Here is a 23,042-nt window from a genome sequence, read left to right as displayed (position 1 = left end):
TTCATTTTGGGTTGCAGAATGAATGGTGATTTTCTAACTCTCATTCTTTCTACATTTATTAAATGGAACTCTTAAAAGAGTTTTCCCTTAACGGATGAATTACATTCTTCCTAAGAGAGTAAATGCTTAATTCTTTGCTTTTAGTTACTAATTTTCAGAGTAAGGAACTAGTGTAAAAGTTGCCTTCAATGTGGCAAATTAGTTTTTTTTAATCTTTCTTTTATTTAAGCATCACTATAGACTACTGGGTTTTTCCGGTCTCTTCTCATTCTCTTCACCCATCCCTTTTCCCTCTTGTCTCCCTTTATCCATGGCGACTGCCAACTCTCTCCGTACGCACGCCTGGGATTTCCAATCTTTCCGCTAGGGGCCACTAACTTCCTCCCTGTTCTTACGCTGCCGCTCTATCATAGACTTAGCCATCGGCTACAACGTATTGTCTCGTTGGTGCCGACGCTGTCCACGGAGCCGCTCTAGGCCGTAGGGAGGCCGTCCGCATTGCGTGGGGAAGGTTTGGACGACGCAGTCGCCTCGCCGGCCCCCGGGGCGGTTAGCGCTTCCGGGGTCGGAGGGTGCGTGGGGTTGAAAGCGGGCCGCTCCGCCCCGTCCCCCTCCCAGACCAGCAGAGGCAGCAGCCGGAGCAGCCGCAGCCTGCGCCCTCTCCCGCCCGCCCGCCCTCCGCCCGCCCGCCCGCCCTCCGCCGCCCTCCACCCGCCCCGGGGTCTCTTTCCCCCTTCCTCCTCCTCCTCCTCCACCCCCCCCCTTCCTCCTCCGCCCGCCCGCGGGGCCCCCCTCGCCTTCCCGCCCGCCCCTATTGTTCCGCCCCCGGCCTCCCGCCCTTCCCCTTCCCGCCCGCTCCCCTTTTCCCCTCAGTCGCCTCGCGCCTGCAGGTAAGCTTCAAAATTCTCCCTCCGCCCCCGGCTATAGCTTTCTTTCCACTCTTGCCATCTTTCTCTGCGGGCTCCGGTCCTCGTCACGAGCCCCGGCCTCGCGTAGTACCGCGTGAGCGCCTACCCCCTCAGTCTGCCTGGCCGGCCATTCACGCGAGGCCCTGGCTCAGACGCGGCCTAGTAGGCCTCGCGCAAGGCCTACCCCCCTCCCCCCCGCCTTTTCCCGGTGGCGGCTGCGCAGGAGTCAAGGAGGGCGCGCGCGCGGTAGGGGGGGGCGGCGGTGGATTTGTTGGTTGAAGGGGGTTGGGGGAGGCGATGGCCGGCTTGCTGGCCGGGCGGGTGAGCGCGGCTCCCCGCGGGGGTCAGGCGCTGGCGCAGCCACACGAGGAGGCGCTACTAGCCCGGCCCCTCCCCCTGGATCGCAGCGCCCCCCCCCCGACCGAACCGTTTATTTTTTTTCCCTTCTCTCTTTTCTAGTGGAGGGATGGGGGGGGCATTTTTTAATTGGAAAATGCTTGGATGACCGAGGGGAGGGGGGCTGCGGAGTTAAAGAAAGGGTAAACGGGCTCCCAGTTACCGAGTTATTCAGGACGTTTTCTCGGGGTAACGAATTTTGAAATTACAAAATGCCTGCCGGTATAGACCCAGGCCGAGCTATTTATAGGAGAAGGGGTAATGGACTGCAGGATTAACAGCTGGATTTCTGGGATTGGGTACATTTATATTAACCTAGGCGGGAGAGAAATGACAGGGATTCTTGGATGTTTGGAGTTAGAAATGCACGTCTGTGCCTTAATCAAGAAATGGCTTTCTAATAGGTTTTTCAGTGTTCCTGTTCTTTTGAACTTGTGTTACTGTGGTATTTGAAAGTGATTCCAGTTACATTTGAGTGGGGATAAAGAGTTAAACTGCCAGTTTTTTTTTTTTTTAGCCATAGCTTATTAAAAAGTCATTCTTAAAGACGTAACGGTCTCCCTCGCCCCCCCCCCCCCCCCCAGCACTGTTGTTTTTCCCTGAGTGAAAAGTGTTGAATTCTGGGATTTTGCCAACAATTCTATTTTGACAATGGGGCAATGAGGTGCCTTGGGGATGCAAAGTCTGTCTTTTTAATAATCATATTTTGGGGGTAACCACAAGGCAGTTCGCCATATACAGAATGATCTGGCAGCAACTTAAACATTTTAAGTGTTTAGGGGATGGGCTTTGTGTTGGAACAAAGTTAAAACAGTGGCTGGTTTGTGAAGGGGGAAACTTAGCTGAAGGAGAGATCATTGATGTTGACTTTTGAAAGGATGGTTACTAAAAATGTCACTGGTGAAATTTATCAACTTTGGAGAACCTTTTTAAAGCTAATGCTATTAGGTCCTAAGGAAGTATCATAGGAAAAGGTATATTCACAAACAAATTCCCTTTCTACGTTTGGTTAGTTATTCCAAGACAGAAATGTTAGGAATATTGTTTCAGACGATGGGTGGGGAAAGAGCTTTCTCTGTAGGAAAGGTTTATTCCTGCTGTTGCTTAAGACAACTATACAATAAATATTTAGCAGTAGTTTTATTTTCATTGTTTTCTTTGGAAGAAAATTTAAGATTTAATAGATTTGAATAAAGGTGGAGTGGTAACAAAGATTAATACGCAGAAGCAAGGCAGATTTTCAAATATGAGTGATTATCAAGTTGGGTCAGGAGAGGGGATGGGAGAAAGGACTCAGGATGTACTTAATGTATTGAGCCTTTTCCCAAAGGGGAATATGGAATCCCAGCCTTCATAGAAGGCTTTTCAGATAGTGCTATTTTCAGTGAGGTTGTTGATTTAAATCTTATTAAAATTATTTGGTGTCATCTATCAACATTTGAAATTGTAATGTGAGCTACCTCTAAATTTTTTTTTTTATTTAGAAATTGATGCAAGTAAGAAAACTTAATGTGTCCTTTCTTGCTCTCAACCTGAGCGTGCTACTTAACAGGGAAGCAAAAGGTCATCTGTCTGTCTGTAGTTGATTAGTTTGAGGTCTGCCCTCATGATTTCCAGGTGTTTCTGTATCCTGTCGAATCTTATTCTGTTGAAGGACAACTGGTGCACGTTCAGCAGTTCCTTTGCAACCATTGCGGATTGAAGGAATCTTCCTCCTCCTCAGAGTCAGCGGAAACCTTACCATTAAGGACAGCAGACTGGAGAGTCTCTTTGCATACTCTATCAGAACCTGAGCTGTAAATGGTTGTCATTAGTGCAGTTGTGCTGGGTGTATACAAGCTTCCCAATGGATAGGCTGTCATATAAGGAAAAGAGTCAAAAAACATTTGTAACAGTGAAAGTGACTCTGGGAACTATTTCTCCTATTGTTTTCCCCCTCTGATATTGGTCATGTTTGCATTTCAGTTTTTGGCTTCACCCCCACCAGTGACCAAAGACTTGACCACTCAAAGTCCAGCTCCCCAGAACACTGCTCGACATGGACACCGGTGTGATTGAAGGTGGATTAAATGTCACTCTCACCATCCGGCTACTTATGCATGGAAAGGTATGCACCAGCTTGGGAAATTGGGTCATAGTAACTGCTCGGGGAGAGGCCAGGAAGAGAGGGCATGCATCTTGGAGCTCATCAGATTAGCACTGTGGGGCATCTGGCTTTAGCAGTCTTCTCTATCAGAGTAGATGAGAGTGTAGTGGGAAAATGGACAGACTTTAGTAGGAAGCTCCACTGAGCAGGAAAGGCTTAACTAGAGGATGGAGCCAAAGACTCTCATACCTGGATAATAAGATTTTCCTCATCGAGGTTGGTGTAGCTTGTGATAAATAGATAACCTCTGCCAAGACAATTTTGGGAAACTGTACAGATTTGGTACTTCAAAAAATAAGTTATGTTAAACACAGAATAGTATTTGATTATTTCTGAATCATTATTCCTTCAGTATTCTTTGGTACCTTCAGTTATGTTTTGAGCAAAGAAGAGAGTAAACCTCCCTACTCCTCTTCCTAATAAATCTGAGTTTTTCCATTGTTTTGGACAGTTAAAAATTCCTTTTTAATATGAACACTTGAGTTTCCTCTTATTTGACGCTAGTTTTCTCCATTGCAGGAAGTTGGCAGTATCATCGGAAAGGTAAGACTGTTTCACTTCAACTCTAATTACTATTTAGTTAGTCTTGGTTGAAACAGCAGTTGGAGCTCATTCTTGACTTTTCCTTTTACAGAAAGGAGAATCAGTTAAGAAGATGCGTGAGGAGGTGAGTTATAGGGGGCTGGGATGGGGGGGCTAGTTTAAGGGTTGTTAAAAGCCCTTAAAGGCAAAATTTTTATTTAATGAGCAATTAGAAGGAATCAATACTCCTATCTGGTGTTTTTCTGGCCTGGTTATTTGTAATCACATAATATGCTGGGAAATGTAGTTCCAGAAAGCCTCAATTCATTCAAGCTTTAAGGCAGCTTCTGTAGTGTTGAGGGCAAACATGAGCAATGTTTGAAATCCGAAATTGGCTTGTGTTAAGATCATGCGTATAGGTAGCTTCCTTGGTCATCTTATTTGGGAGGGGCTGTGTAATCTGTATATGCTCAGACCTTTTTGTCTGTTAACCTCTTGGCTTTGTGTTTTTAATCCAGAGTGGTGCACGTATCAACATCTCAGAAGGGAATTGTCCTGAGAGAATTATCACTTTGGCTGGACCCACTAATGCCATCTTCAAAGCCTTTGCTATGATCATTGACAAACTGGAAGAGGTTCGTTTTCACTCATTCCCCCCCTGAATCTTCATTTTAAAGTGCTTCTAGATAGCTTAGTGATTTTTCTAAGAGCTTTCTAAATTGAAGGCCAGACTGGATCATAAATCTGTAAATGGGTCCTTTACAAACCTCCTCTTCAGTGTTCCCAAAATTTAACCGTAAGTCACTTGAATCATTAAAAGGACTAGCTTGACTATTTCTGAGGACTCAATGTAAAAAAAAAAAAAAAAAGTGTGAAAACCCATTTTTTATTTTTATTTTTTGACCAGTAGTTTTGAAGGTATGATGGTATTGCATTGGTAAACTTCACGTCCTCTAATTTATAGTTGAATGAACTTAAATGTGCTTTTGTTAGGTGCCCTGATGAACACTAATACATGCCATAAATAACATATCTTTCAACCTTGGGTGCAGTTGGGATTTTTAAGAAATTCAGTCTGATAACTTTGTGTCAGAGCTGTACTTGGAGGAAGAGAATATGTTTTATAGGTTTTCAGAAGAAAATTATCAATGCCAGAAGTTTTTTGGCAGAAGGAAGTTTTGTTTTTGTTTCTTTTGTTCACCAAGATCCCTCAACCTTCAGATACTCTACAACCATTGCCCTAGGTCTTCAGCCTCCTCCCCCTCTTCAGTAATGCTGCTAATCATGCATTTGACACCACAGGCAGAGGAGAGCTATTGGCTGCTGCTTGGTTGGTGGTTGGATACTTAATGGTGCCTGAAATTTTATCCTGGCCAAGATCAGAAATGTTATCTTTTGACCTGCAAGGCCCTGCTAATCCAGAGCTTGAAGCTTAAAAAACATTCAGAAAATTTATTCGTATTTTAACATGTCCTTGACTTCAGGGGCTTATGTTTAAGCACTTTTCAGGTCTAGCTACTACATAGAGATTAGGCTGAGAAGTGATGTTTAAACCACTTAATCTTCAGAGGGCTAAATTTAACTAGGTTAAAACCATGACTTTTTGGAAGTAGCATATTATGGGAAAGACAGTGGGCTTTTGGAGCCAATACAGTCTTTTAATTTCAAATCTACAGCTTTTTAGATGTGATTGGGACGAGTACTTGGCCTCAGTTTCATTGTTTGTATAATGGTGATTTTACCAAGAAATTAAAACAAATAGAAACACTTGCTTAATCTTTCTAATTTTCCTAAGAGAACAGAATTGGTTATTTGAATTTGGGGTTGCATTGTTTCATCTGAATGTTTTAATTTTGACTTTGATATTGTTTCCCTTTACAGTCAATTCTGATTTCCAAAACAAACAGTCACTTTTCTTCCTCCATGAAAGAAACTGTATTTAGGGATAATCAGAGGAAGTTTATAGGTGTTTTTATCTTTAAGGAAATAGTTGTTTTGGGGGTGGAGGGGGTAATATTTGAACTTTCGTTGATGGTAGATCATGACTGAAACGTCCCTTAAAAGGTTAAACGGTTCTTTTATAGCAGTTTTGGGTCCCAGGGATCTGCTTAAACTTAGATTCTTGTGTTCTCATTTCTTTTTGAAGGACATCAGCAGCTCTATGACCAATAGCACAGCTGCCAGTAGACCCCCAGTAACCCTGAGGCTGGTGGTCCCTGCTAGTCAGTGTGGCTCTCTCATTGGGAAAGGTGGTTGCAAGATCAAGGAAATACGAGAGGTTGGTGACTTTTGTCGTCTTGAAAATGTTAATTATTCTAAATGTGGCTTTCTCTGTTTTTTTTTTTTTTTTTTTTAATTTTTTTTTTCCAACGTTTATTTATTTTTGGGACAAAGAGAGACAGAGCATGAACGGGGGAGGGGCAGAGAGAGAGGGAGACACAGAATCGGAAACAGGCTCCAGGCTCTGAGCCATCAGCCCAGAGCCCGATGCGGGGCTCGAACTCCCGGACCGCAAGATCGTGACCTGGCTGAAGTCGGACGCTTAACCGACTGTGCCACCCAGGCGCCCCGGCTTTCTCTGTTAATAGCTCTTAGTATGGCTTGGAAAAGTTAACGTTTGCAATGAAGGTTGTTATCAAAGTAGTAGTCCTAGACGATTATGATTTAATTGTGTATTGGGAAGAAAAGTATTACACAGTTGACACGTGTATATAAATAATGTGTAGGATGGTTTTTGTTTTTGTTTTTTGGTTTTGTTTTTACAATTCATATATCTTAACAGTAAGACAGAAGGTTAACCAGAATTTCTGTTGCATATGATGTTTCCATTTTTCATTTGGCAACTTTTCCATGAGACTATATGCGTTTTTTGTGTGTCTGAAGAGATTAGAGTTTGATATGGAATGACAGCAAATATTTTCCTTGGCCAAACACCTAAATAGCAAGGGGAAAACAGGAAAGTATAGTAGGATGTAGTTGTAATCCTGCTCCCTTTTAGGCTGGAATTTACATTGAATTACGGAAGCTTTTAATAGTATCTGGGAGTTACTAAATTGGATATTGGAATGAAATTTGAATGGCTTCTAAAGGAGTTTTTGGGATCATATTGTGCATGCCAGAAGAGCAGGGATTTTGGTTTTGTTTGATGTATTCCAAGCAACCTGGAATGGTGCCTGGTGCATAGAAGGGGCGTTATATAAATATTTGTTTAATAAAAGAATGAAAAGTGGGTGATATTTGTGGGGACTTTGATGGCTTACGAAGCTGTCATTAGCTGAAAGAAAACTATCTAGTAGGACCTTTTTCTTGAGAGCAGCTTAAATTTAGGCTGTTACTGACTTCCAGAGGCTAATTTATTTATAACTGTGATTAAACAGTCCTATCTGGAATAAGGGAAGAGTGGGAAGGGAGGATAAAAAGGGTAAAATAGGAAATGGGATAAGTATCGCTGCTGCAGAATTACTGCTTGGGGAATTGGAAGAGCATGAATCGTTTTTCTCTGATTTTTAAAAATTTTCTTTCTACCCCAAAGAGTACAGGGGCTCAGGTCCAGGTGGCAGGGGATATGCTCCCCAACTCAACTGAGCGGGCCATCACTATTGCTGGCATTCCGCAATCCATCATTGAGTGTGTGAAACAGATCTGCGTGGTCATGTTGGAGGTAAGCCCTCAGGCTCATGCTGAGAATGGGGGGAGGGTGATTCTAGGGAGACAGACTGATCTATATTTAGTAAGACTAGAATTAGGTGAAGCTGTTAGAAGCCTCCAGTGGGGGTGGGGAAGAGGTTGCGTGAGTTCATATCCCCCCCCCCCCCCTTTTCTTACAGTCTGAGCAAAAATAGAAACTGTTAAGCAGCCGTGATCTTTTGGTTTACAGCAATTCTAGCAGGGTTGGTAGGGGAAGATTCACTACTTGGTCTGAGTGGACAAAATATGTAACTGGGTTCCAGAGAAACTGAGTTAAGTTGCCTTTTGGATTACAGTATTTTGGCTATGTGCAACTTTGACGTATTCTTCAAATTAATTTCCATGTTTTAAGACAGGATTATATTCAAAATATTTCTATATGAAAAAAAACTTACCTGTGATGGTGTTTATGAATAACTTGTGAGGGTCCTGGTAGTATATGCTATCCAGTTAAAACAAGAATAGCAAAATTAAGGGAAAATAAAACATTTAGAACTGCCATTGAGATGTTCCTATATTCGTGAGAAAAGAATTTTCAAGTAGAATTTAGGAAAATGTTGATTGAGCCTTTGAACTACTTACCGTGTATATTTCTCCAGGCATAATATTTGTGTACTTTATTTCATTTCCTGTTTAGGCCAAAATGTAAGATCCTAAATTACCAACTTCATATATACACATAGAGGTTTGTCATGTTCATTAGTTTTATTTGAAAACATGGAAATAATGCGTAAATTATTACAGGGGAATCTGCCTTGATGAGAATTAGTGTGAGCTGTGTAGTCCATGGACCCATCTTACTGCTTTAAAGGCAAATAACTGCAGATGATTTGAGATTAGATCTAGCCAGAGACAACGTTGGTAGGTGAGGGGATGGAAATTAATACAGTTTTTAATATAACTGACCTGTGTGAGCTTAAGCCACACAGCTGAAGCAGCTTTGAAACCTTATCTCTTTTTGTTTTTTTCCCCTCTGACTCTCTCCCAGTCCCCCCCGAAGGGCGTGACCATCCCGTACCGGCCCAAGCCGTCCAGTTCTCCAGTCATCTTTGCAGGTGGTCAGGTAAGAAAATTCTTATTGGTGGGCTACAATGAACAAGGATTATATTTGAAATGTAAACTTTGCCAGCAGCACACCAGGCCACTCTGCATGCTTGCTGAAACCTATACTCTGGCCATAGTTTGACCTGCTTTTAGTTTTATTTTTTGTACTGGAGAAAGCTCTGAATGCCAAGCTCTTAATTTTTAGCAGGCAATGGGAGTTTTGTAGGCACTCGGAAGAGGTAATTTACTTGGTAATTTAAGGTGGGTTGGGTTAGAAGAAAGGGTTAAATTGCCTTGGTGTCACTACTTCTCTCCCTTCCCCCCCACCCCATCCATGCTTTTTAACGTGTGGGGTGTTCGTTAGAGGTCTGAATAAAAGTAGCAAAGAATTGGACCTCTGAAGGAGATTCTGGATGGTGGTCTCAAAATTGGGGGGTTCCTAAACTTGAGTGTCCTACAAACTTCCCCTCCCCCCCCACCTCACCTCCCCTACTCCTACCCCTTCACTCCCAAACTCCAGTGTGTTGTTCCCCCCAGACTCTTAACCTCATAAGCTGGTTTGAACCCACATGGCATAACTGAAACCAGCCCGGGGTAAGGGTTCAGTGTGCAAGAATAGAAGGGGGAGAGCATGTTGGGCTGTGGTGCTATGACCTTTGGTGTTAGAGTAAGAACACCAAAGCACCCCCTTGGCCTCTTTCTACTTCACCCACCTAAACTCTTCATCTTTGGCATATGGTTTATTCTGAAGTTAGATTTTTATGACAAGAGCACGGGTTAGACCCATGGTAGTTTTATGCTTTGTTGTTAGTATTTGAGGAGTAGGTAGGTCAGTTTTTTAAATGTTGGGGTTCAGGTTGAAATAGTGACCTTCAATTTGGTGGCTGCCTAAGCAAGCAAGTACATTGTTCAAAATGCCTTTTCCCAATGAGGGGCTGGCCTGTTACAAGCACACTTAATTAGTTCCATCTTGTGTTTGAATTGGGGGAAGCCTAAACGAAGTCCATCCCATTCACATTCTATTTTGAGTTGGCATAAAACTGAACAAGAATTTGGGGACTTAGTTTGTCATGTGCTTCTGGGAGCTTTCACAAGAAATTAATCATGTCACAGTATTACCTTGAGACAGTTTAGTACCTTGCTTTATAGAAACTGGATTGGTCAAAGGGTTCCGATAGTCTGGATAGTCAGGCAGGATAAACAAAAGCCCAGAGTCAGTATAGTATAGCAAGGAGGCTTAGCCTTAGGAGTTTTCCCTTCTCCCCAGGAACTCCATGTTCCTGCTCTTCTGGATTCTTCCACTCCCATTTGGGATTGTAAAGAGTCCCATGCTGCATAGCAGCAATTCTCTCTATAATTCTTCATTTCCCTTTCCTTTCCTCTTTCCACCTCCCCCTTCTTACCTCTTTGCTTCCCCCCACCCTCCCCCACCCTTTATTCAGTTGACCACCCTCTAAAGGCTTGCAGCTTCTTTCATGAGTGGCCCTTATTATTCCCACGGGCCTTTTTAAATGGACCCATTTATGCAACGTCCACAGATGGACCTGTATCTTTTGTTCCTTTGTGACAAAAGTGGGCTCTATAGGGGTTCAACTTAATCCCACAGTGACCAGTAGCTGGCATCAGCTCTGTTGCCCCACCCCTTCATTCTTACTGAAAATAGCCCAATTGTGCAGTGTGATATCTGCCACAAGGTAACTTTTTTTTTTTTAAATTCACTGATTGCAGCTCGTTTCAAATTGTGTCGTGAGCTCCTTTTTAAAGGAAAAGAAAAAATTAAACAACTTTTTTTGTGTGAATTTCATGCTGGTGACAAGGTGCCGGATTGACAGCCCTGGAGACTGAAATCCTCTATTTATCCACAGGACAGGTACAGCACAGGCAGCGACAGTGCGAGCTTTCCCCACACCACCCCGTCCATGTGCCTCAACCCTGACCTGGAGGGACCACCTCTAGAGGTGAGAGGGGATGTTCAGTCTCCAAGGCTCACTCAATCCTTCCGCCTCAGCCGAGACTGCCAACACGCGGGGGGCCAGTGGCGCTGGTGATTTTTGTGCTGTGGACACCACCTGTCCACGGGGACCTGGACTGACCCCCCCCACCTCATTTCACACAGGCCGCGTAGCCCACCAGATGGTAACACCAACTCTTTTTTTTCTTTTTTTTTCCTTTTTTTTCCTTTTTTTTTTCCTTTTTTTTTTTCCTTTTTTTGTTGTTCAACCCTTCTTCCCCATCTCCCACTCTTCCTATCCCATTTTCACCTTCCCATCCCCCACCTGGGTGCACTTTTGGGGGTACTGGCCACTGTGATGTGAAAAGCTTCACATCCTGTTAACCAGCCACTCCTTCCCCTCCCTTCCTGTTCCTCCTTGTCCCCCACCCCATTGCCCTGAAGACCCAGCTCCCTTTTCGGAGGTTATGGTGTGGGGGGAGGAGGGTGTAGTGGGAGCTGCAAGTGCCTTTTATGGAGTGGGAGGTGGGAGAAGGTGCAGGATTTAGAACACAGTGATTTATTTTATTTATTTGTGTTCCTGTGATCAGCTCCCTAGTGTTAGGGATTAAACTAGCTTCTAGTGCACTTAAGGTCTTTAGGCAGATGTAGAAAAAAATTAGATAGGGAAAGGGAAGTGTTATAGAACATGCTGTATAGGTTTATGCAGTTACAAACATTCATGTCACCATGATTGGCGTAAGGGTTGGGGTGGTTGAGGGAAGAGACCATTTTCCTCCTAGGCTGTCTTGTACAGAGGGAGAAAGGGGGCTTGGTCAATCGAGGCATTCCTTAATCCACTTCCCACCTTTTCATTAAGAAACAAATGTGTATTTTGCCTTTGATTGCAGGGAACTTGGCTCCCTTCATAGGCCTCCTGGAATAAGTCATCATATTTAGGTTTCAAAGAAAGCCAACTCAGGTCTGACTGTATTTGTGAGATACCATCTACTGCCTCAATCTGTGGCCTCTCCCCCATCTTTAGTTCAACTCTGGCTTCCTGGCTAGTTGAAATCTGTCTCCCCCTCTCCCTCTGGGTGGCTGTCCCTGATTGGTTTTTTTTAATAGGAACTGTTTTCCTCCTTTTGTAGGCCTATACCATTCAAGGACAGTATGCCATTCCACAGCCAGATGTAAGTTTTGTTTTCACTTCTTGTTTTGAAAAGTTCCCTTTCCCATCCAAAATTGTCTCACTCTTTCTTCCACATAGGCAGAAGTGAGTTGGGTCTTAAGCATATGGAGTATTGTTTTCCTCACAAGGTGAACCCCATCTTTTGGCCCTTAAATAATCTGTAATCAGGGCATAGTAGCACCTTGTTTGCCTTCTGATAATATAATCACTGGAAATTATAATCCAGCAAATTATTAGATTCTATTTTATCCTGTTTTCCAGATTACGGTGTCTAAAAAAGAAATGTTCTGTGGTGTATTATCATTTGTTATTCCAGGGCACAGTCTAAATTGACAGTGGACTGACTGCATCTCTTCATGGAGTCCTTTCTGTGGGGGAGGAGTGGGAGGTTGGGTTTGCCCTTGCATACTGTACTCCTCAATTTGAGGTGACAATTTAAAAAGCATCTGGAGGGGTGGAAAAGGGGCTTATTTACACAGGGAAGAATAAGAAGCTGAATATTTGGGAATTCAACTCCATAAAACCTTTCTTGCCACTAAAAACTCCTACTTAAAAGTGCTGGTATTCAGATTTCCTTTAAGGGCATTTTCTTTCTGCACTTTTCTCTATCATTACTAACCCTTTCAGGTGCTGAGCATTAGACTTGGGAACTTGGGTTTGGTTCTTGGTTAGTGTTTGGCCCAAGAGAGAAAGTAGCCTTGAGGAGGGATTGTTGTAGAACTGCCAGGGTAGTGTATATATAGGTGAAGAAGAAAAGCTGTAGAAATCTTTTGGTGAGGGGGTGCCGAGTCCAGTTTGGTTTCATTTTAATCTTTCTCCTCCTTGCAGTCTCCCTGCCCCCTCATCTCCTTCCCCCCTCCTGATAATGACAGAACCCTGCATGGTGTGTTTCCCTAGCACCACTGCACAGTTTGTTTACCTAGCCTGTCTGTGCTTGTCCCTGGGGCAACTGTTGCAATGGCTGCAAACACCTTCATTAAGTAGCCCACAAGGGGATGGTTGTTGGGCAGGTGCTGCTGCTTTTCTTTCACACACCCAAAATGCATTCATTCTCTTTACTGTGCCCTTTCTATTTCTAACCCTTACCTTCATATTTTGCCCCATCCCCAGGATTGTGGTATAAGCCCCATCCTATGTTGTAGTTTGAGTAGTAGAGTCAACTTTGGGGATCAGGAGCTCTGCATTTTCAAATTTGAATGTGCGTGAGCCCTGGCTCTCTTACTCTTCTAATGCCAACCTCTCCTGTTTCCTCCCTGCAGTTGACCAAGCTGCACCAGTTGGCAATGCAACAGTCTCATTTTCCCATGACGCATGGCAACACCGGATTCAGTGGTATGGATACCTCAGTGTTTATTTCTGTAAGGTGTAGTGCAAGACAGAGGCCAGCCCCAAGGTCTCAGTTTGACATCTGTTTAAAACATACTTCGTTACCCAGCATCCTGCTGGTTTAAACTTGCCTGTCTTCTATCGCTAAACTGAAAGAGGTAATGTGTTTGTTAACTTGGTTTTCATTTGGGGTGAGTTATTCTAATAAAAAATAAAATAAAAAAAAAAGGCCCTGGAAGGTTTGGGGTGAGGTCTGGGGATGCTTGTCAGGCAAAGGGTAGGCTGATATTTCTTCTAACCCATCCTCACTGCTGCCCCTTTGATCTGATTGGCACCCCCTTTCTCTCCACCAGCTATTCACAGATCTGGGTAGAGAATCCATTTGTGCCAAATTGTGTAGTTGTTTTTGTTTTGTTTTGTTTTTGGGGTTTTTTTTTTCTGTATAAGGAATAACTTGTCCGATAGGGTTAGGATGAGACCACCAAACTCATTTTCACTTGTATCTTAACAGGCATTGAATCCAGCTCTCCAGAGGTGAAAGGCTATTGGGGTAATGATTAAAAAAAAAAATCTGTAGTATTCTACTGTTATATTAATAAACTGGTGGGAGTCTTGTTTCACTGCCCATGACATACCAGCAACATGCACATGGCAGAAAGGAGCTGAGAGAGCAAAGGGGTGGGCCTGGTGCCCCTGAGGGTCCCTTGATGGATCTGGCCAACCCCCTTCTAAAAATGTTGAGTTTAGCAGCCACAGCTGAGAGCAAGACTAGCTTTGAGAGTTAGCCAGCTGACCTGGTTGGGTCCAGATGTCAGTATTATTGATGGGTATGAGTGTTTGCTAATGGGATTTTTTTCTTTTTCTTTGGAAAACAAAATAAAAACCAGAACAAATTACTGAGCAATTGAGCAAAAGACAGGGAATAAATCTGGAGAAATAAACTTTCCTCACCTGGCTGCCATTTCATTCTCTCTGACCTTCAAGTGTAGGTTAGGATTGGGGGAGGTGTTAATCTGATACAGGTATATTTAAAGCAACTCTGCATGTGTGCCAAAAGTCCATGGTACCCAGTAACAGGCATGATATTGGCACTGGTGCTAGTGAGCATCAGGTGAGATAAAATTGGAACACAACAGCAGCAGGAAATCCTAAGCAGAAAAGGGGAGCAGTGCAGAAGGACTTGGTTAGATTTTGGTCCTTTTTGAGTATACTACATTCCCTTGCCCCTTGCTTCCATCCCCTTATATGCTAATAGGCTGGGCTTTGCAGGAAATGGCATGAAATCAGCTCTTCTGAGTGTACAGAGGAACCTTTCCAGCATTATTTCTGTACCCTTTCCCCCTCTTTCCTCTTTGGAGGCTTCCAAGTTAGTGATGAATCCCAACAGCCAATGCTGGGTTTCCAGTTTGTTTCCTTCTGTTAGGTTAATGTGCAAATCAGTGGGGGGTTTGTATGCTTTGCATTGAACTTCCTTGCTCTCTTCTGTCTTTTAGCAGGTTTGGATGCATCTGCTCAGACTACTTCTCATGAACTCACCATTCCAAACGATGTAAGTATAGTTAATAGGGTTTCATGGGATAAAAAAGAGTGTTGATGCAGTGTCATGCCACTTACAAGACCTAGGGAAGAAAATGGGTTTTTTTAAAAAGATCCCAAATTAAAAATTTTAAAGTATGTAGAATCTGAATAAAAACTGATGGAGAAAATTGATAACACTATTGTGTTGAGGTTTCATGAGGCAGAAAGAACCTTTTTGTTTCAGATGGAATACCCCATTGGCCTTGGCTTCTTGTATAATCTGAAGCCTTATACTTAAAGCAGCAGTTGAATGTTCTGTGTTGTTCCCCATAATAGTCACTAACCACATGTGGCTGTTTAAATTGTGAGAATAATAAAATAATAACCTCAGTTTCTCAGTCTCTCTATCTACATTAAATGTGTTCAGTATCATGTTATTAGTGTACAGTATCAGACAGTATGAATGGAGACCCAAGTTTTTACTTTTTTCTGAAGGAAAAGCATTCGAAATTAGCCAGAATTCTTACCGGTGTATTAAAATGGTAATCATAGCAGGATGAATTTGGCATCTTTGTTGCCAAAAACTAGAGACCTTTATTGTCCCTTGCCATGATAAACTGGTTTGTTATGATGTTGCCTGTTTTATTTTGTCTAGTTAGTACCCTGAGGAAATAAGCTGATGCTACTAGGGAGTCAGTCAGCTGAGAGTTGGCTCTGACCTGTTAGTGGTCAGACAAAACAATAGGGCACAAGTTGAGATGCAGTCTATAACTCAAGTTTTTAAATCAGGAGTGAGTAGAGTGTGTAGAATGCAGATAGTAGTTTCTGTTCCCATTATCGTGGACTGGAGCTATAAAAGGCTGGAGGGGTAGGATGGAATTCTTGGACCTAGCCATGCAATTCTTAATTTGGTGTGCCTTGTTTTTTTTCCTTAAGTTGATTGGCTGCATAATCGGGCGCCAAGGCGCCAAAATCAATGAGATCCGTCAGATGTCTGGGGCGCAGATCAAAATTGCGAACCCAGTGGAAGGATCTACTGATAGGCAGGTTACCATCACTGGATCTGCTGCCAGCATTAGCCTGGCTCAATATCTAATCAATGTCAGGTAAGGGTTCCCTCCCTGCTTTTTTTGTCTTGTTGGTGGCAACACAAGTAATGTGTGTTTGGGGGAAAGCTACAATGTATTACTAAATGTGGGAGTGTTTGGGGATGGGAGTGGGGATGGGTGGAGATGGCAATAAAGTTTAAGTCTAGCCCTACTTTAATCCATTTTTAGTGTAGCAGAGAAAGTAACCAGATTGTAATAAAATTGTATGGGGGAGGGGGACAGAAGGCTTGCATTTGACTTGCTGTTTTTAGGAGTGGAAAGAGTATGACTTCACTAGCAGAATAGTGCTCTGACTAGAGCACCCATAGTGACTTAAAACCAAATGTAGGTCTTTTGCTGTACGTATCATAGACCAATATTTCTTTCATTGATTGGGTTTAGTCTCCAAAACGCCCTAATTGATACAAGAAAAATGTGTGACAGCAAGGTAGTTTCTGGGAAGCAACCATTACCACTTACTCTGAAAACATCCATTTTTCTCAAATTGCAAATGTGTTCCATTGTTCACAGCTTGTGGGAAAGGGGAGGCTTAGGTTTGGGAATATTTCAGAAATGTCTAGTATGTTTTCTTTCTTTCTTTTCTCTCTCTCTTTTTTTTTTTTCCCCCACCATCTCATACCTTAATGACTTCTGAGGTTTCATTTTTCTTTACCAGACCGAGCTGATGTTACCACACAAGATAGTTGTAGCAGGACCATTCCAGTGGGCATTCTACAAGGCATTTATATTTCTTGCTTTCTCAGCACAAGTGCTTAAGTCATGTTTTTAATTGCTTACTAACATTCTAAGCCAGTTAGCCATTGCCCAAGGGGCTTAGCCATCCTTTTTCTGTAGATTTTTGTCTAGTTGTCACTTACCTCTGTTAAAACTGTTCAGTCTTTGTTGCGCATAAAAGGTGTTAAGAGTTCAGGGGAAAGGAATTCATACAAATCAAGTCCATATTACATTTATAGTCACTGACTTTGTATTTATTCCATTGTCTTTTATCTCCTGGTTAAGAATTTATCAATTCCCCAGTGGTTTTGACTTTTGCCTGAAGCCTTTTAATGTCTTGAGGTACTTACTAGTATTTATGTAGAAAAAGACTTTTTTGTGTCTAGATCTGCTTTCTTCTGCTACCAAGCACATCAAATTCTTAACATTTTAGTGTGAAATGGTGGTAAACTTTCTGCATAGGCTGTTTGGAAAGGTTTGTTGTCTTGTTTCTAATTGGGGTATGGGGAGGAGTTAAGTGGCGAGAATCATGTTCTTGGAAGCTGGAGATGGCTTTCTTCTGCTTGGATAGGCTTGCTCTGAATATTGTCAGATAGTGCTTAAATGGAAGCGGTTTGTTTGACTCCTGTACCTGGGTCAGTGTCTACATTGGAAGGAACCAGAACTTCACCAGAGTTTCCTGATTCAGTCACTCTTTTCAGGATCATCCTTATTTTATTGAATGGCTGGTTATTTAGAGTCATCCTATTTAATGAAACTGTCCAAACTGAATTTGTGTTACAACTTTTTAAAGCTTCATTTAACACCGAAGCCAAGACTGTACATGCACAAAGCTTACTCTTCACTTCCCCATCTTGGCCCAGTTTGAATACAAAAAGCAAATTAGTTTTACTACCAGGCAAGAAAGATTTCTCTGCTTTCAGTAATGGAGTCTGAGTGTTTCTGCTCTTATTCTGTCAGTCTGAGTCCTTTCTTTATCCCCTGCTTTATGGATTGTAAGGGTCTCTGGACTTCGGTAAACAAAATGGAATCTTAAGAGGAGGGTCCCTGCCCTTAAAGAGTTAAACTTGTGGGGCAGGTTGTCCAGACAGTTCTCAGCAAATACTGCAGTTCTGCTTTAGAAACATGCAGGCATTTGGGAGCTGCCAGGTCATTACTATTATTTAGAGTTTATTTTAAGAATAGAGGCGTATTTTTATATTTTTAAATGAGGTTTTCAGCAGTGCAGGAGTATGTTCCAGTTCTGTAAGGTCTCTATTAGAAGTATGATCAGTCAAAAACAAAAGGCTTTTTTGGTCACCCCCTCCTCCTACCAGTAATGAAGCTTTCCTAGTTCTTATCTATACTTCTGTTCTCAGCATTTTTCTTTGAAAATGCTACATTCTTTAAAGTTTTGAAATTAGTGACCTACTTTGGTTTCTTGTCCTTTCCCATCGTGATATATTGGTTAGTTTGCTGTGGAGATGGAAGCAAACTTCAGTGCTAGGGGGAAAAATTTCTAATTCTGTATAATATTCCACAGCTTCACAAGTGATTGGTGGGTGAGAGACATTTGTTCTTTGGAGATTGATACAAGTATTGTTTCATTTTCTACTTTGAAATCCTTTGACTCCTGAGTTGGATTCATGTGTCAGATACACGGAAGTGTGCTCTGTGTGATTTCTTTTCTCAGTCTGTCAGCTTTTCTTTCACCATAGCAGTTTTAAATAGCATCGTGGAATGGAATTTGGCAAAGTATACATTTTTAGAGGGTGGGACACAGACTTAAAGAAAGGTAGCTTATCACAAGTTGGTATTAGGTCTTCCTAATGTGCAACCAGAGGCACTTAACTGGTAACAAGCAGTTTTTGTCCTGTACTTTTTCCCTTTTGTGGTCTTCCCTTCCACCCACCCTTTTTTTTTTGTTCCTTTTTTTCCTCTGTTACAGTTTAGAAAACGCTAAACCCTCCTCCCAGGCAGCCTCCGTCACGATCCCTGATCACCTCAGCATCAACCTCTCTCAACCCTCCACCCCTTCTTCTTCTTCTTCCTCCTCCACCACCACCCCCTCGCTCGCCACAGCGGGGACCTCCGACGCACCCTCCAGCCTCCCCAACCCTCTTCCGACCGCCCCTTGTGTCTCCAGTCTGCTTGGCATGAAACCCATCCCTCTCCTGGCTCTAAATGTTGTGTCTGCTGCTAAGGGTACCGGGGCTTCAGCTACCACCACCACCACCTCTGCCGTGCCATGTGTAACTAACAAACTGAAAGGCGAGAAACAGAGATTCTCCCCCTACTGATTGAATATCTTGAGGCACCCCCTCAAGTATTCCTTGGTTTATTTTGTTTTTCTTTGTTAACATTGGTGAGAACCAAACAATTGTGAGCTTGTGACCGTTTCCTTTTTACTATTTTGGGAATAACAGGGTGGGGGTGGGGGCAATGGTAACCTGGGGCTAGGTTTAGGCCATTTCATCGGAGTGCCTGTTTCAGAGTCTGACTTGTTGAATTCTTTATCTAGAGCCACAGTTCTTGCTCTTCTTTTTCATTCTGTTACTTTTTTGTAGCTTTATTCTGCATTGCAATATAACAATGTGTTAGGCTCTGTGTTAATGAATAAAAGCTTCTCCGTTAACTTTTTTTTTTTTAATTATTTAATGGTTATCAGCAGGCCTTCTTGGCCAGATTTGTGTTTCTAGCTGTAATAAAGTTGCCACAGTAAGAACTTTAGTTGATTGTGTGCTGTGAAGGGTAAAGGGGTGGGGAGCTTGTGACCTGTGGCTACTCAATTTAGGGATTGTATAAAACTGACTCGGGCTTGTTTGTATCCCTGGTTAATTTAGTTGTCGTCCTTTGTCATTCCCCACAAAAGGAGATGGGCCTGCAGCAGATTAAATCCTGAAGGTCTTCCATAATTGCCATTAAGATTCTTTAGTGAGAACAGTTTCTCTGACTTCTGAAATCCCTTACCTTGCCAATAGCAGGTAACAAGGGTGTCCATCCCAGGCTTGTTTCCTCTGGTTAGTGGTTACTTTGAGGATCTTTTACAGAACATACATATAAAGAAGTTACTTCTTTACCTAGAATGAGGAGGCAAGTTGGGAAAAGTCCAATAAAGTTTGCTGGCTTTTGTCTGCGTTCCTCTGAATGAGAATTAACCCCTCTTCCTCTGACACTGGGTAGATCTTGAACAAGCAACTGTAACATCATCCAGAATTTGACAGGATTCTCCAGTCCTCCTAAACCAACCCTGATTAAGTCCCTTTACGCTTCCTTCTATTCCCTGCCCACCCTTCTGTCTCCCACCAGCCCTGTCATGAATTGAGAATTCTAAACTTGGAACCTTTAAGGTCAGCTATAACTCACCAATCCATTCCCTTATCAGATTAAAAAAAAAAAAAAAGCCTTGGAGAATTTAAGTTCACAGATCACATGAGTGACTAGTTGGCAGTAACAACTTTACTTTCCCTCAAGTGTACTTTTAATCTCCCTGAAGCCTTATTTTCCTTATCCCAAGGACCACAATTCTGTCTCCACAAAAGACCAGAAATGCTGTAGGTGTGATGGCAGAAGGCCTCTGATAGTCTTCAATTCAACCTGAATGTATATGGTTCTTCGCAAGGCATTAGAGAACTAGTGTAGAAATTCCTGTCATCCGCCGCCCCCCCCCCCCAGCACACACACACACATCACATTTGGTTTACAGTGTTAAAAAAAAAAAACTAATTGCTTGTTAAGTGTTGCAATGTGTTATCTCATGCCATTGTGGTCCCTCAATCTTAGGTTGGCCCTATGAATTAGTAACTTGTCCCAAAGTCTGCATGAACGACTAGAGCAAACCTGTCCAGGTAGTTTTTCTTGTTAGTTGCTGGCTGCTCCTTTATCATATGGTCCAGCTTTCCCTTCATAAGCTCTTTCTGTAGTTACGACTTAATTTTGCTGGTACCATCCCCCACCCCCCCCAAGAGACCTGGTTTTTATTTTATCTAGTTCTTGATTAGAAGGCCTCTTTACCTAATGAGTATTCCCTAAAGGAGGATTGTGGGGAAGGAAGCAGAGGTTTAAGGTGTCGACTGCCACCACCAAAGGTACTTGATGTTCAATTTTTAAAAACTTTTCGGCTCCCCCATGTGGTCCTTCTATCATAGTGTCCTTAGTGTGATTATGGTTGGGTTTTTCCCTTCTTGCGCCTTCTATACCTTCTGCCTCAATCAATGCTTAGGGTGTGTATAAATTCTGGATAGTTCTTTGAGTTCTTTTTGGTGCTAGAGTGTCATCACCTTCTTGCATGAACTTGATTTCTTTGGGTCCTAGATCTAAACTGTTTCCAGCAGCTCCTTTCCTAAAACTTCACTCCTCACTAAACTCTTTTGTTCAGGGCTTACAGTTTATGTTGCCCTAGGTCCTCCTATTTTGATGTTGGCAAGAATCAGCCCCCTTAAAGAACTATTCCCCTTTATGCTGAGGTAGAAATACAATTTCAGATATAAAATTAAATACAGTTTGTAGTTGACCTATTTCCTGGATCTTGGGTGTCCTCGTCCCCCCCGCCCTCCCCGCCCTCCCTTCGGACCAGCCTTTGGCTTTACATTGTTGTGGAAGGGATGGAGATGACAAAATACCATTCATTTTCTTTTGACTAGATACCACAAATAGGTTATGACAGTTAAAGATTTTTATGAACTAAATTTAGGAATTGAAACTGTTACACATATAGTTCTGTTCAAAGTGGGAGCTAAGACTTGCTGACTGTGCAGTAATCAGTGAAGCAGACTAAATGCTTACTTTTCCATCAGAGCCCAAAATTGGGTTCCAGGACCTCAAATGATATTTTTGAGACAGAAGGCATCGTAGCTGGGTATGTTTGGATGGAGAGTTTAGCTTAAGGAAACAACAGGTTTTCGGAGCTTCTAGAATGAACTAGGGAGTTGTTGAAACATGTTGGCTTCTGCTTTAAGTCCTGAAAACTATGGGTTGGGTATAATTCTTGACCCATACTTAAACTATACTTGCTGTTCTTTTAACATCTCCTAGCGTTTAGGATTTTCTTAATAGGAATAACCTTCACAGTGCTAAAAAAAAAACAAAAAAAACAAAACCCAGGACTGAAGCCTTTTTTGATGTTCCAACGTTAGCCTCATGAAGCTACTTTCAGATCAGTGTTTCCTAAGCTGCTTTCTATCAGTAGCTTGGGAGGAGCTAAAATAAGCTCAGTAAAGAAAGAAAAGTTGCTTCTGTGTATTGTGACCCTGTAAGAGGAGGTTTTAGTGTGTGGCATATTTTTGGAAAGCATTTAACATCTCCCACAAATATTCCAAAGAGCATCATTAGAAGAACACCCACAGTTGGTAACAGAGTCTGTTTCCTTCTGTTCTGAGGTAATTTGGCTCAGGAAGCTTGGATTGCAGGGGTTACAGGATCCTGGTACCAAGTACCAATCCAACAAATCTTTAAACGTCTCCCTTGATACTGAAACACTATGTACTCCTTCACATCTCACCAACTAGGCTAACAGTTCTTGGAGGTGAGGTGCAGCTGGGCATTCAGAAAACTAATTTGAGTTGTTTATTTTTTGTGTTACAGGCTTTCCTCGGAGACGGGTGGCATGGGGAGCAGCTAGAACAATGCAGATTCATCCATAATCCCTTTCTGCTGTTCACCACCACCCATGATCCATCTGTGTAGTTTCTGAACAGTCAGCGATTCCAGGTTTTAAATAGTTTGTAAATTTTCAGTTTCTACACACTTTATCATCCACTCGTGATTTTTTAATTAAAGCGTTTTAATTCCTTTCTCTGTTCAGCTGTTAATGCTGAGATCCATATTTAGTTTTATAAGCTTCTCCCCTCCCCCCTTTTTTTGGCTCATGAATTTTTTTTTCTGTTTGTCATGGAAATGTAAGAGTGGAATATTAATACATTTCAGTTTAGTTCTGTAATGTCAGGAATTTTTCAAAAAAATTAAAAGATGGACTGGAGCTTTTTCTTTGTGAATAGAAACTGGATGCCACAGTGATTCATGTGGGTTTTATTCCTGTTGTCTTGCCGTTCTCTTTGCACCTCTTATGCCTCAAAGGACAAGGACCCTGCTTGGGTTTTGAATAGAAGGCTTTATTCCAGTTAAGATGTTTTCTTCTGTTTTACCACTCCATCTTTTTTTTTTGTGGCCCTTGATCCAGCGTTCCCTTGAGCCTTCATTGCAAAGTGACCTAATAGCTGTTGCAAGCTGGTTGTGTGCCCTTTGTCCGAAAGTTTGGGGGTTAAATTTTCCTAGGACTTGTCTGCAGAGAGTAGGCAAGCACTTCCACTGGATGGGCGGTGGGGTGGGGAGCGAAGGATGCACACGCATACTTCGGAAGCAGTTGGATGCGTGTCTGACTGGGATTCAGGTTGCTGGGCATGTCTGTCCTGTCGGCCAAGCTAAAAGACCAGTTTTCCTGTTTTGAATAACTATTCATTTACAGTTCTCTTCATAAAAATGGGTGTTGTAACATTTTCTGTCCTTTTACTAAAGTCCTTTAGAAAGATGTACCTGTTCCCATTTTTGCAGATAATTTTAGAAGGTTGGAACT

General features: G+C 42.4%; 1 protein-coding gene and 1 long non-coding RNA gene across 26 annotated transcripts; one reads left to right on the top strand and one right to left on the bottom strand.

Annotated features, from left to right (window-relative positions):
- The first annotated feature begins 759 nt into the window (after positions 1–759).
- On the top strand, positions 760–22,466 carry PCBP2 (poly(rC) binding protein 2). 25 transcript variants are annotated; one of them, XM_040487948.1, is made up of 15 exons: positions 760–890; positions 3,270–3,411; positions 3,970–3,993; positions 4,085–4,117; positions 4,491–4,607; positions 6,119–6,250; positions 7,505–7,633; positions 8,648–8,722; positions 10,569–10,661; positions 11,785–11,826; positions 13,085–13,157; positions 13,663–13,701; positions 14,645–14,700; positions 15,606–15,775; positions 18,420–19,196. In XM_040487948.1, the coding sequence occupies exons 2-15, from the start codon at positions 3,343–3,345 to the stop codon at positions 18,769–18,771; spliced, it is 1,404 nt and encodes a 467-aa protein (XP_040343882.1). In that variant the 5' UTR covers positions 760–890; positions 3,270–3,342; the 3' UTR covers positions 18,772–19,196. The 25 variants fall into 25 exon arrangements, with proteins under 25 accessions (XP_040343882.1, XP_040343881.1, XP_040343878.1 ...); XM_040487947.1 differs by having other exon boundaries at positions 8,636–8,722; positions 14,648–14,700; XM_040487944.1 differs by having other exon boundaries at positions 8,636–8,722.
- Positions 18,860–19,561, bottom strand: LOC121038489 (uncharacterized). Its single transcript, XR_005794380.1, has 2 exons — positions 19,442–19,561; positions 18,860–19,045 (listed from the first exon to the last, which is right to left on the bottom strand). It is a non-coding gene; the product is annotated as an uncharacterized LOC121038489 (long non-coding RNA).
- Positions 22,467–23,042: the final 576 nt, after the last annotated feature.

Source organism: Herpailurus yagouaroundi, unplaced genomic scaffold (assembly GCF_014898765.1).
Source record: "Herpailurus yagouaroundi ecotype Mexico unplaced genomic scaffold, PumYag 166, whole genome shotgun sequence".
NCBI classification, from domain to species: domain Eukaryota; kingdom Metazoa; phylum Chordata; class Mammalia; order Carnivora; family Felidae; genus Herpailurus; species Herpailurus yagouaroundi.
This window is presented reverse-complemented; position numbering and strand designations above follow the sequence as displayed.

What these genes read in the sequence shown, in the direction of transcription:
- PCBP2 (XM_040487944.1), top strand. Translation starts at nt 3,343, where the DNA reads ATGGACACCGGTGTGATTGAAGGTGGATTAAATGTCACTCTCACCATC. An exon ending in TTGGCAGTATCATCGGAAAG is followed by an intron (nt 3,994 to 4,084) that starts GTAAGACTGTTT and finishes TTCCTTTTACAG; the next exon opens with AAAGGAGAATCAGTTAAGAA. An exon ending in TGGAGGGACCACCTCTAGAG is followed by an intron (nt 10,662 to 11,784) that starts GTGAGAGGGGAT and finishes CTCCTTTTGTAG; the next exon opens with GCCTATACCATTCAAGGACA.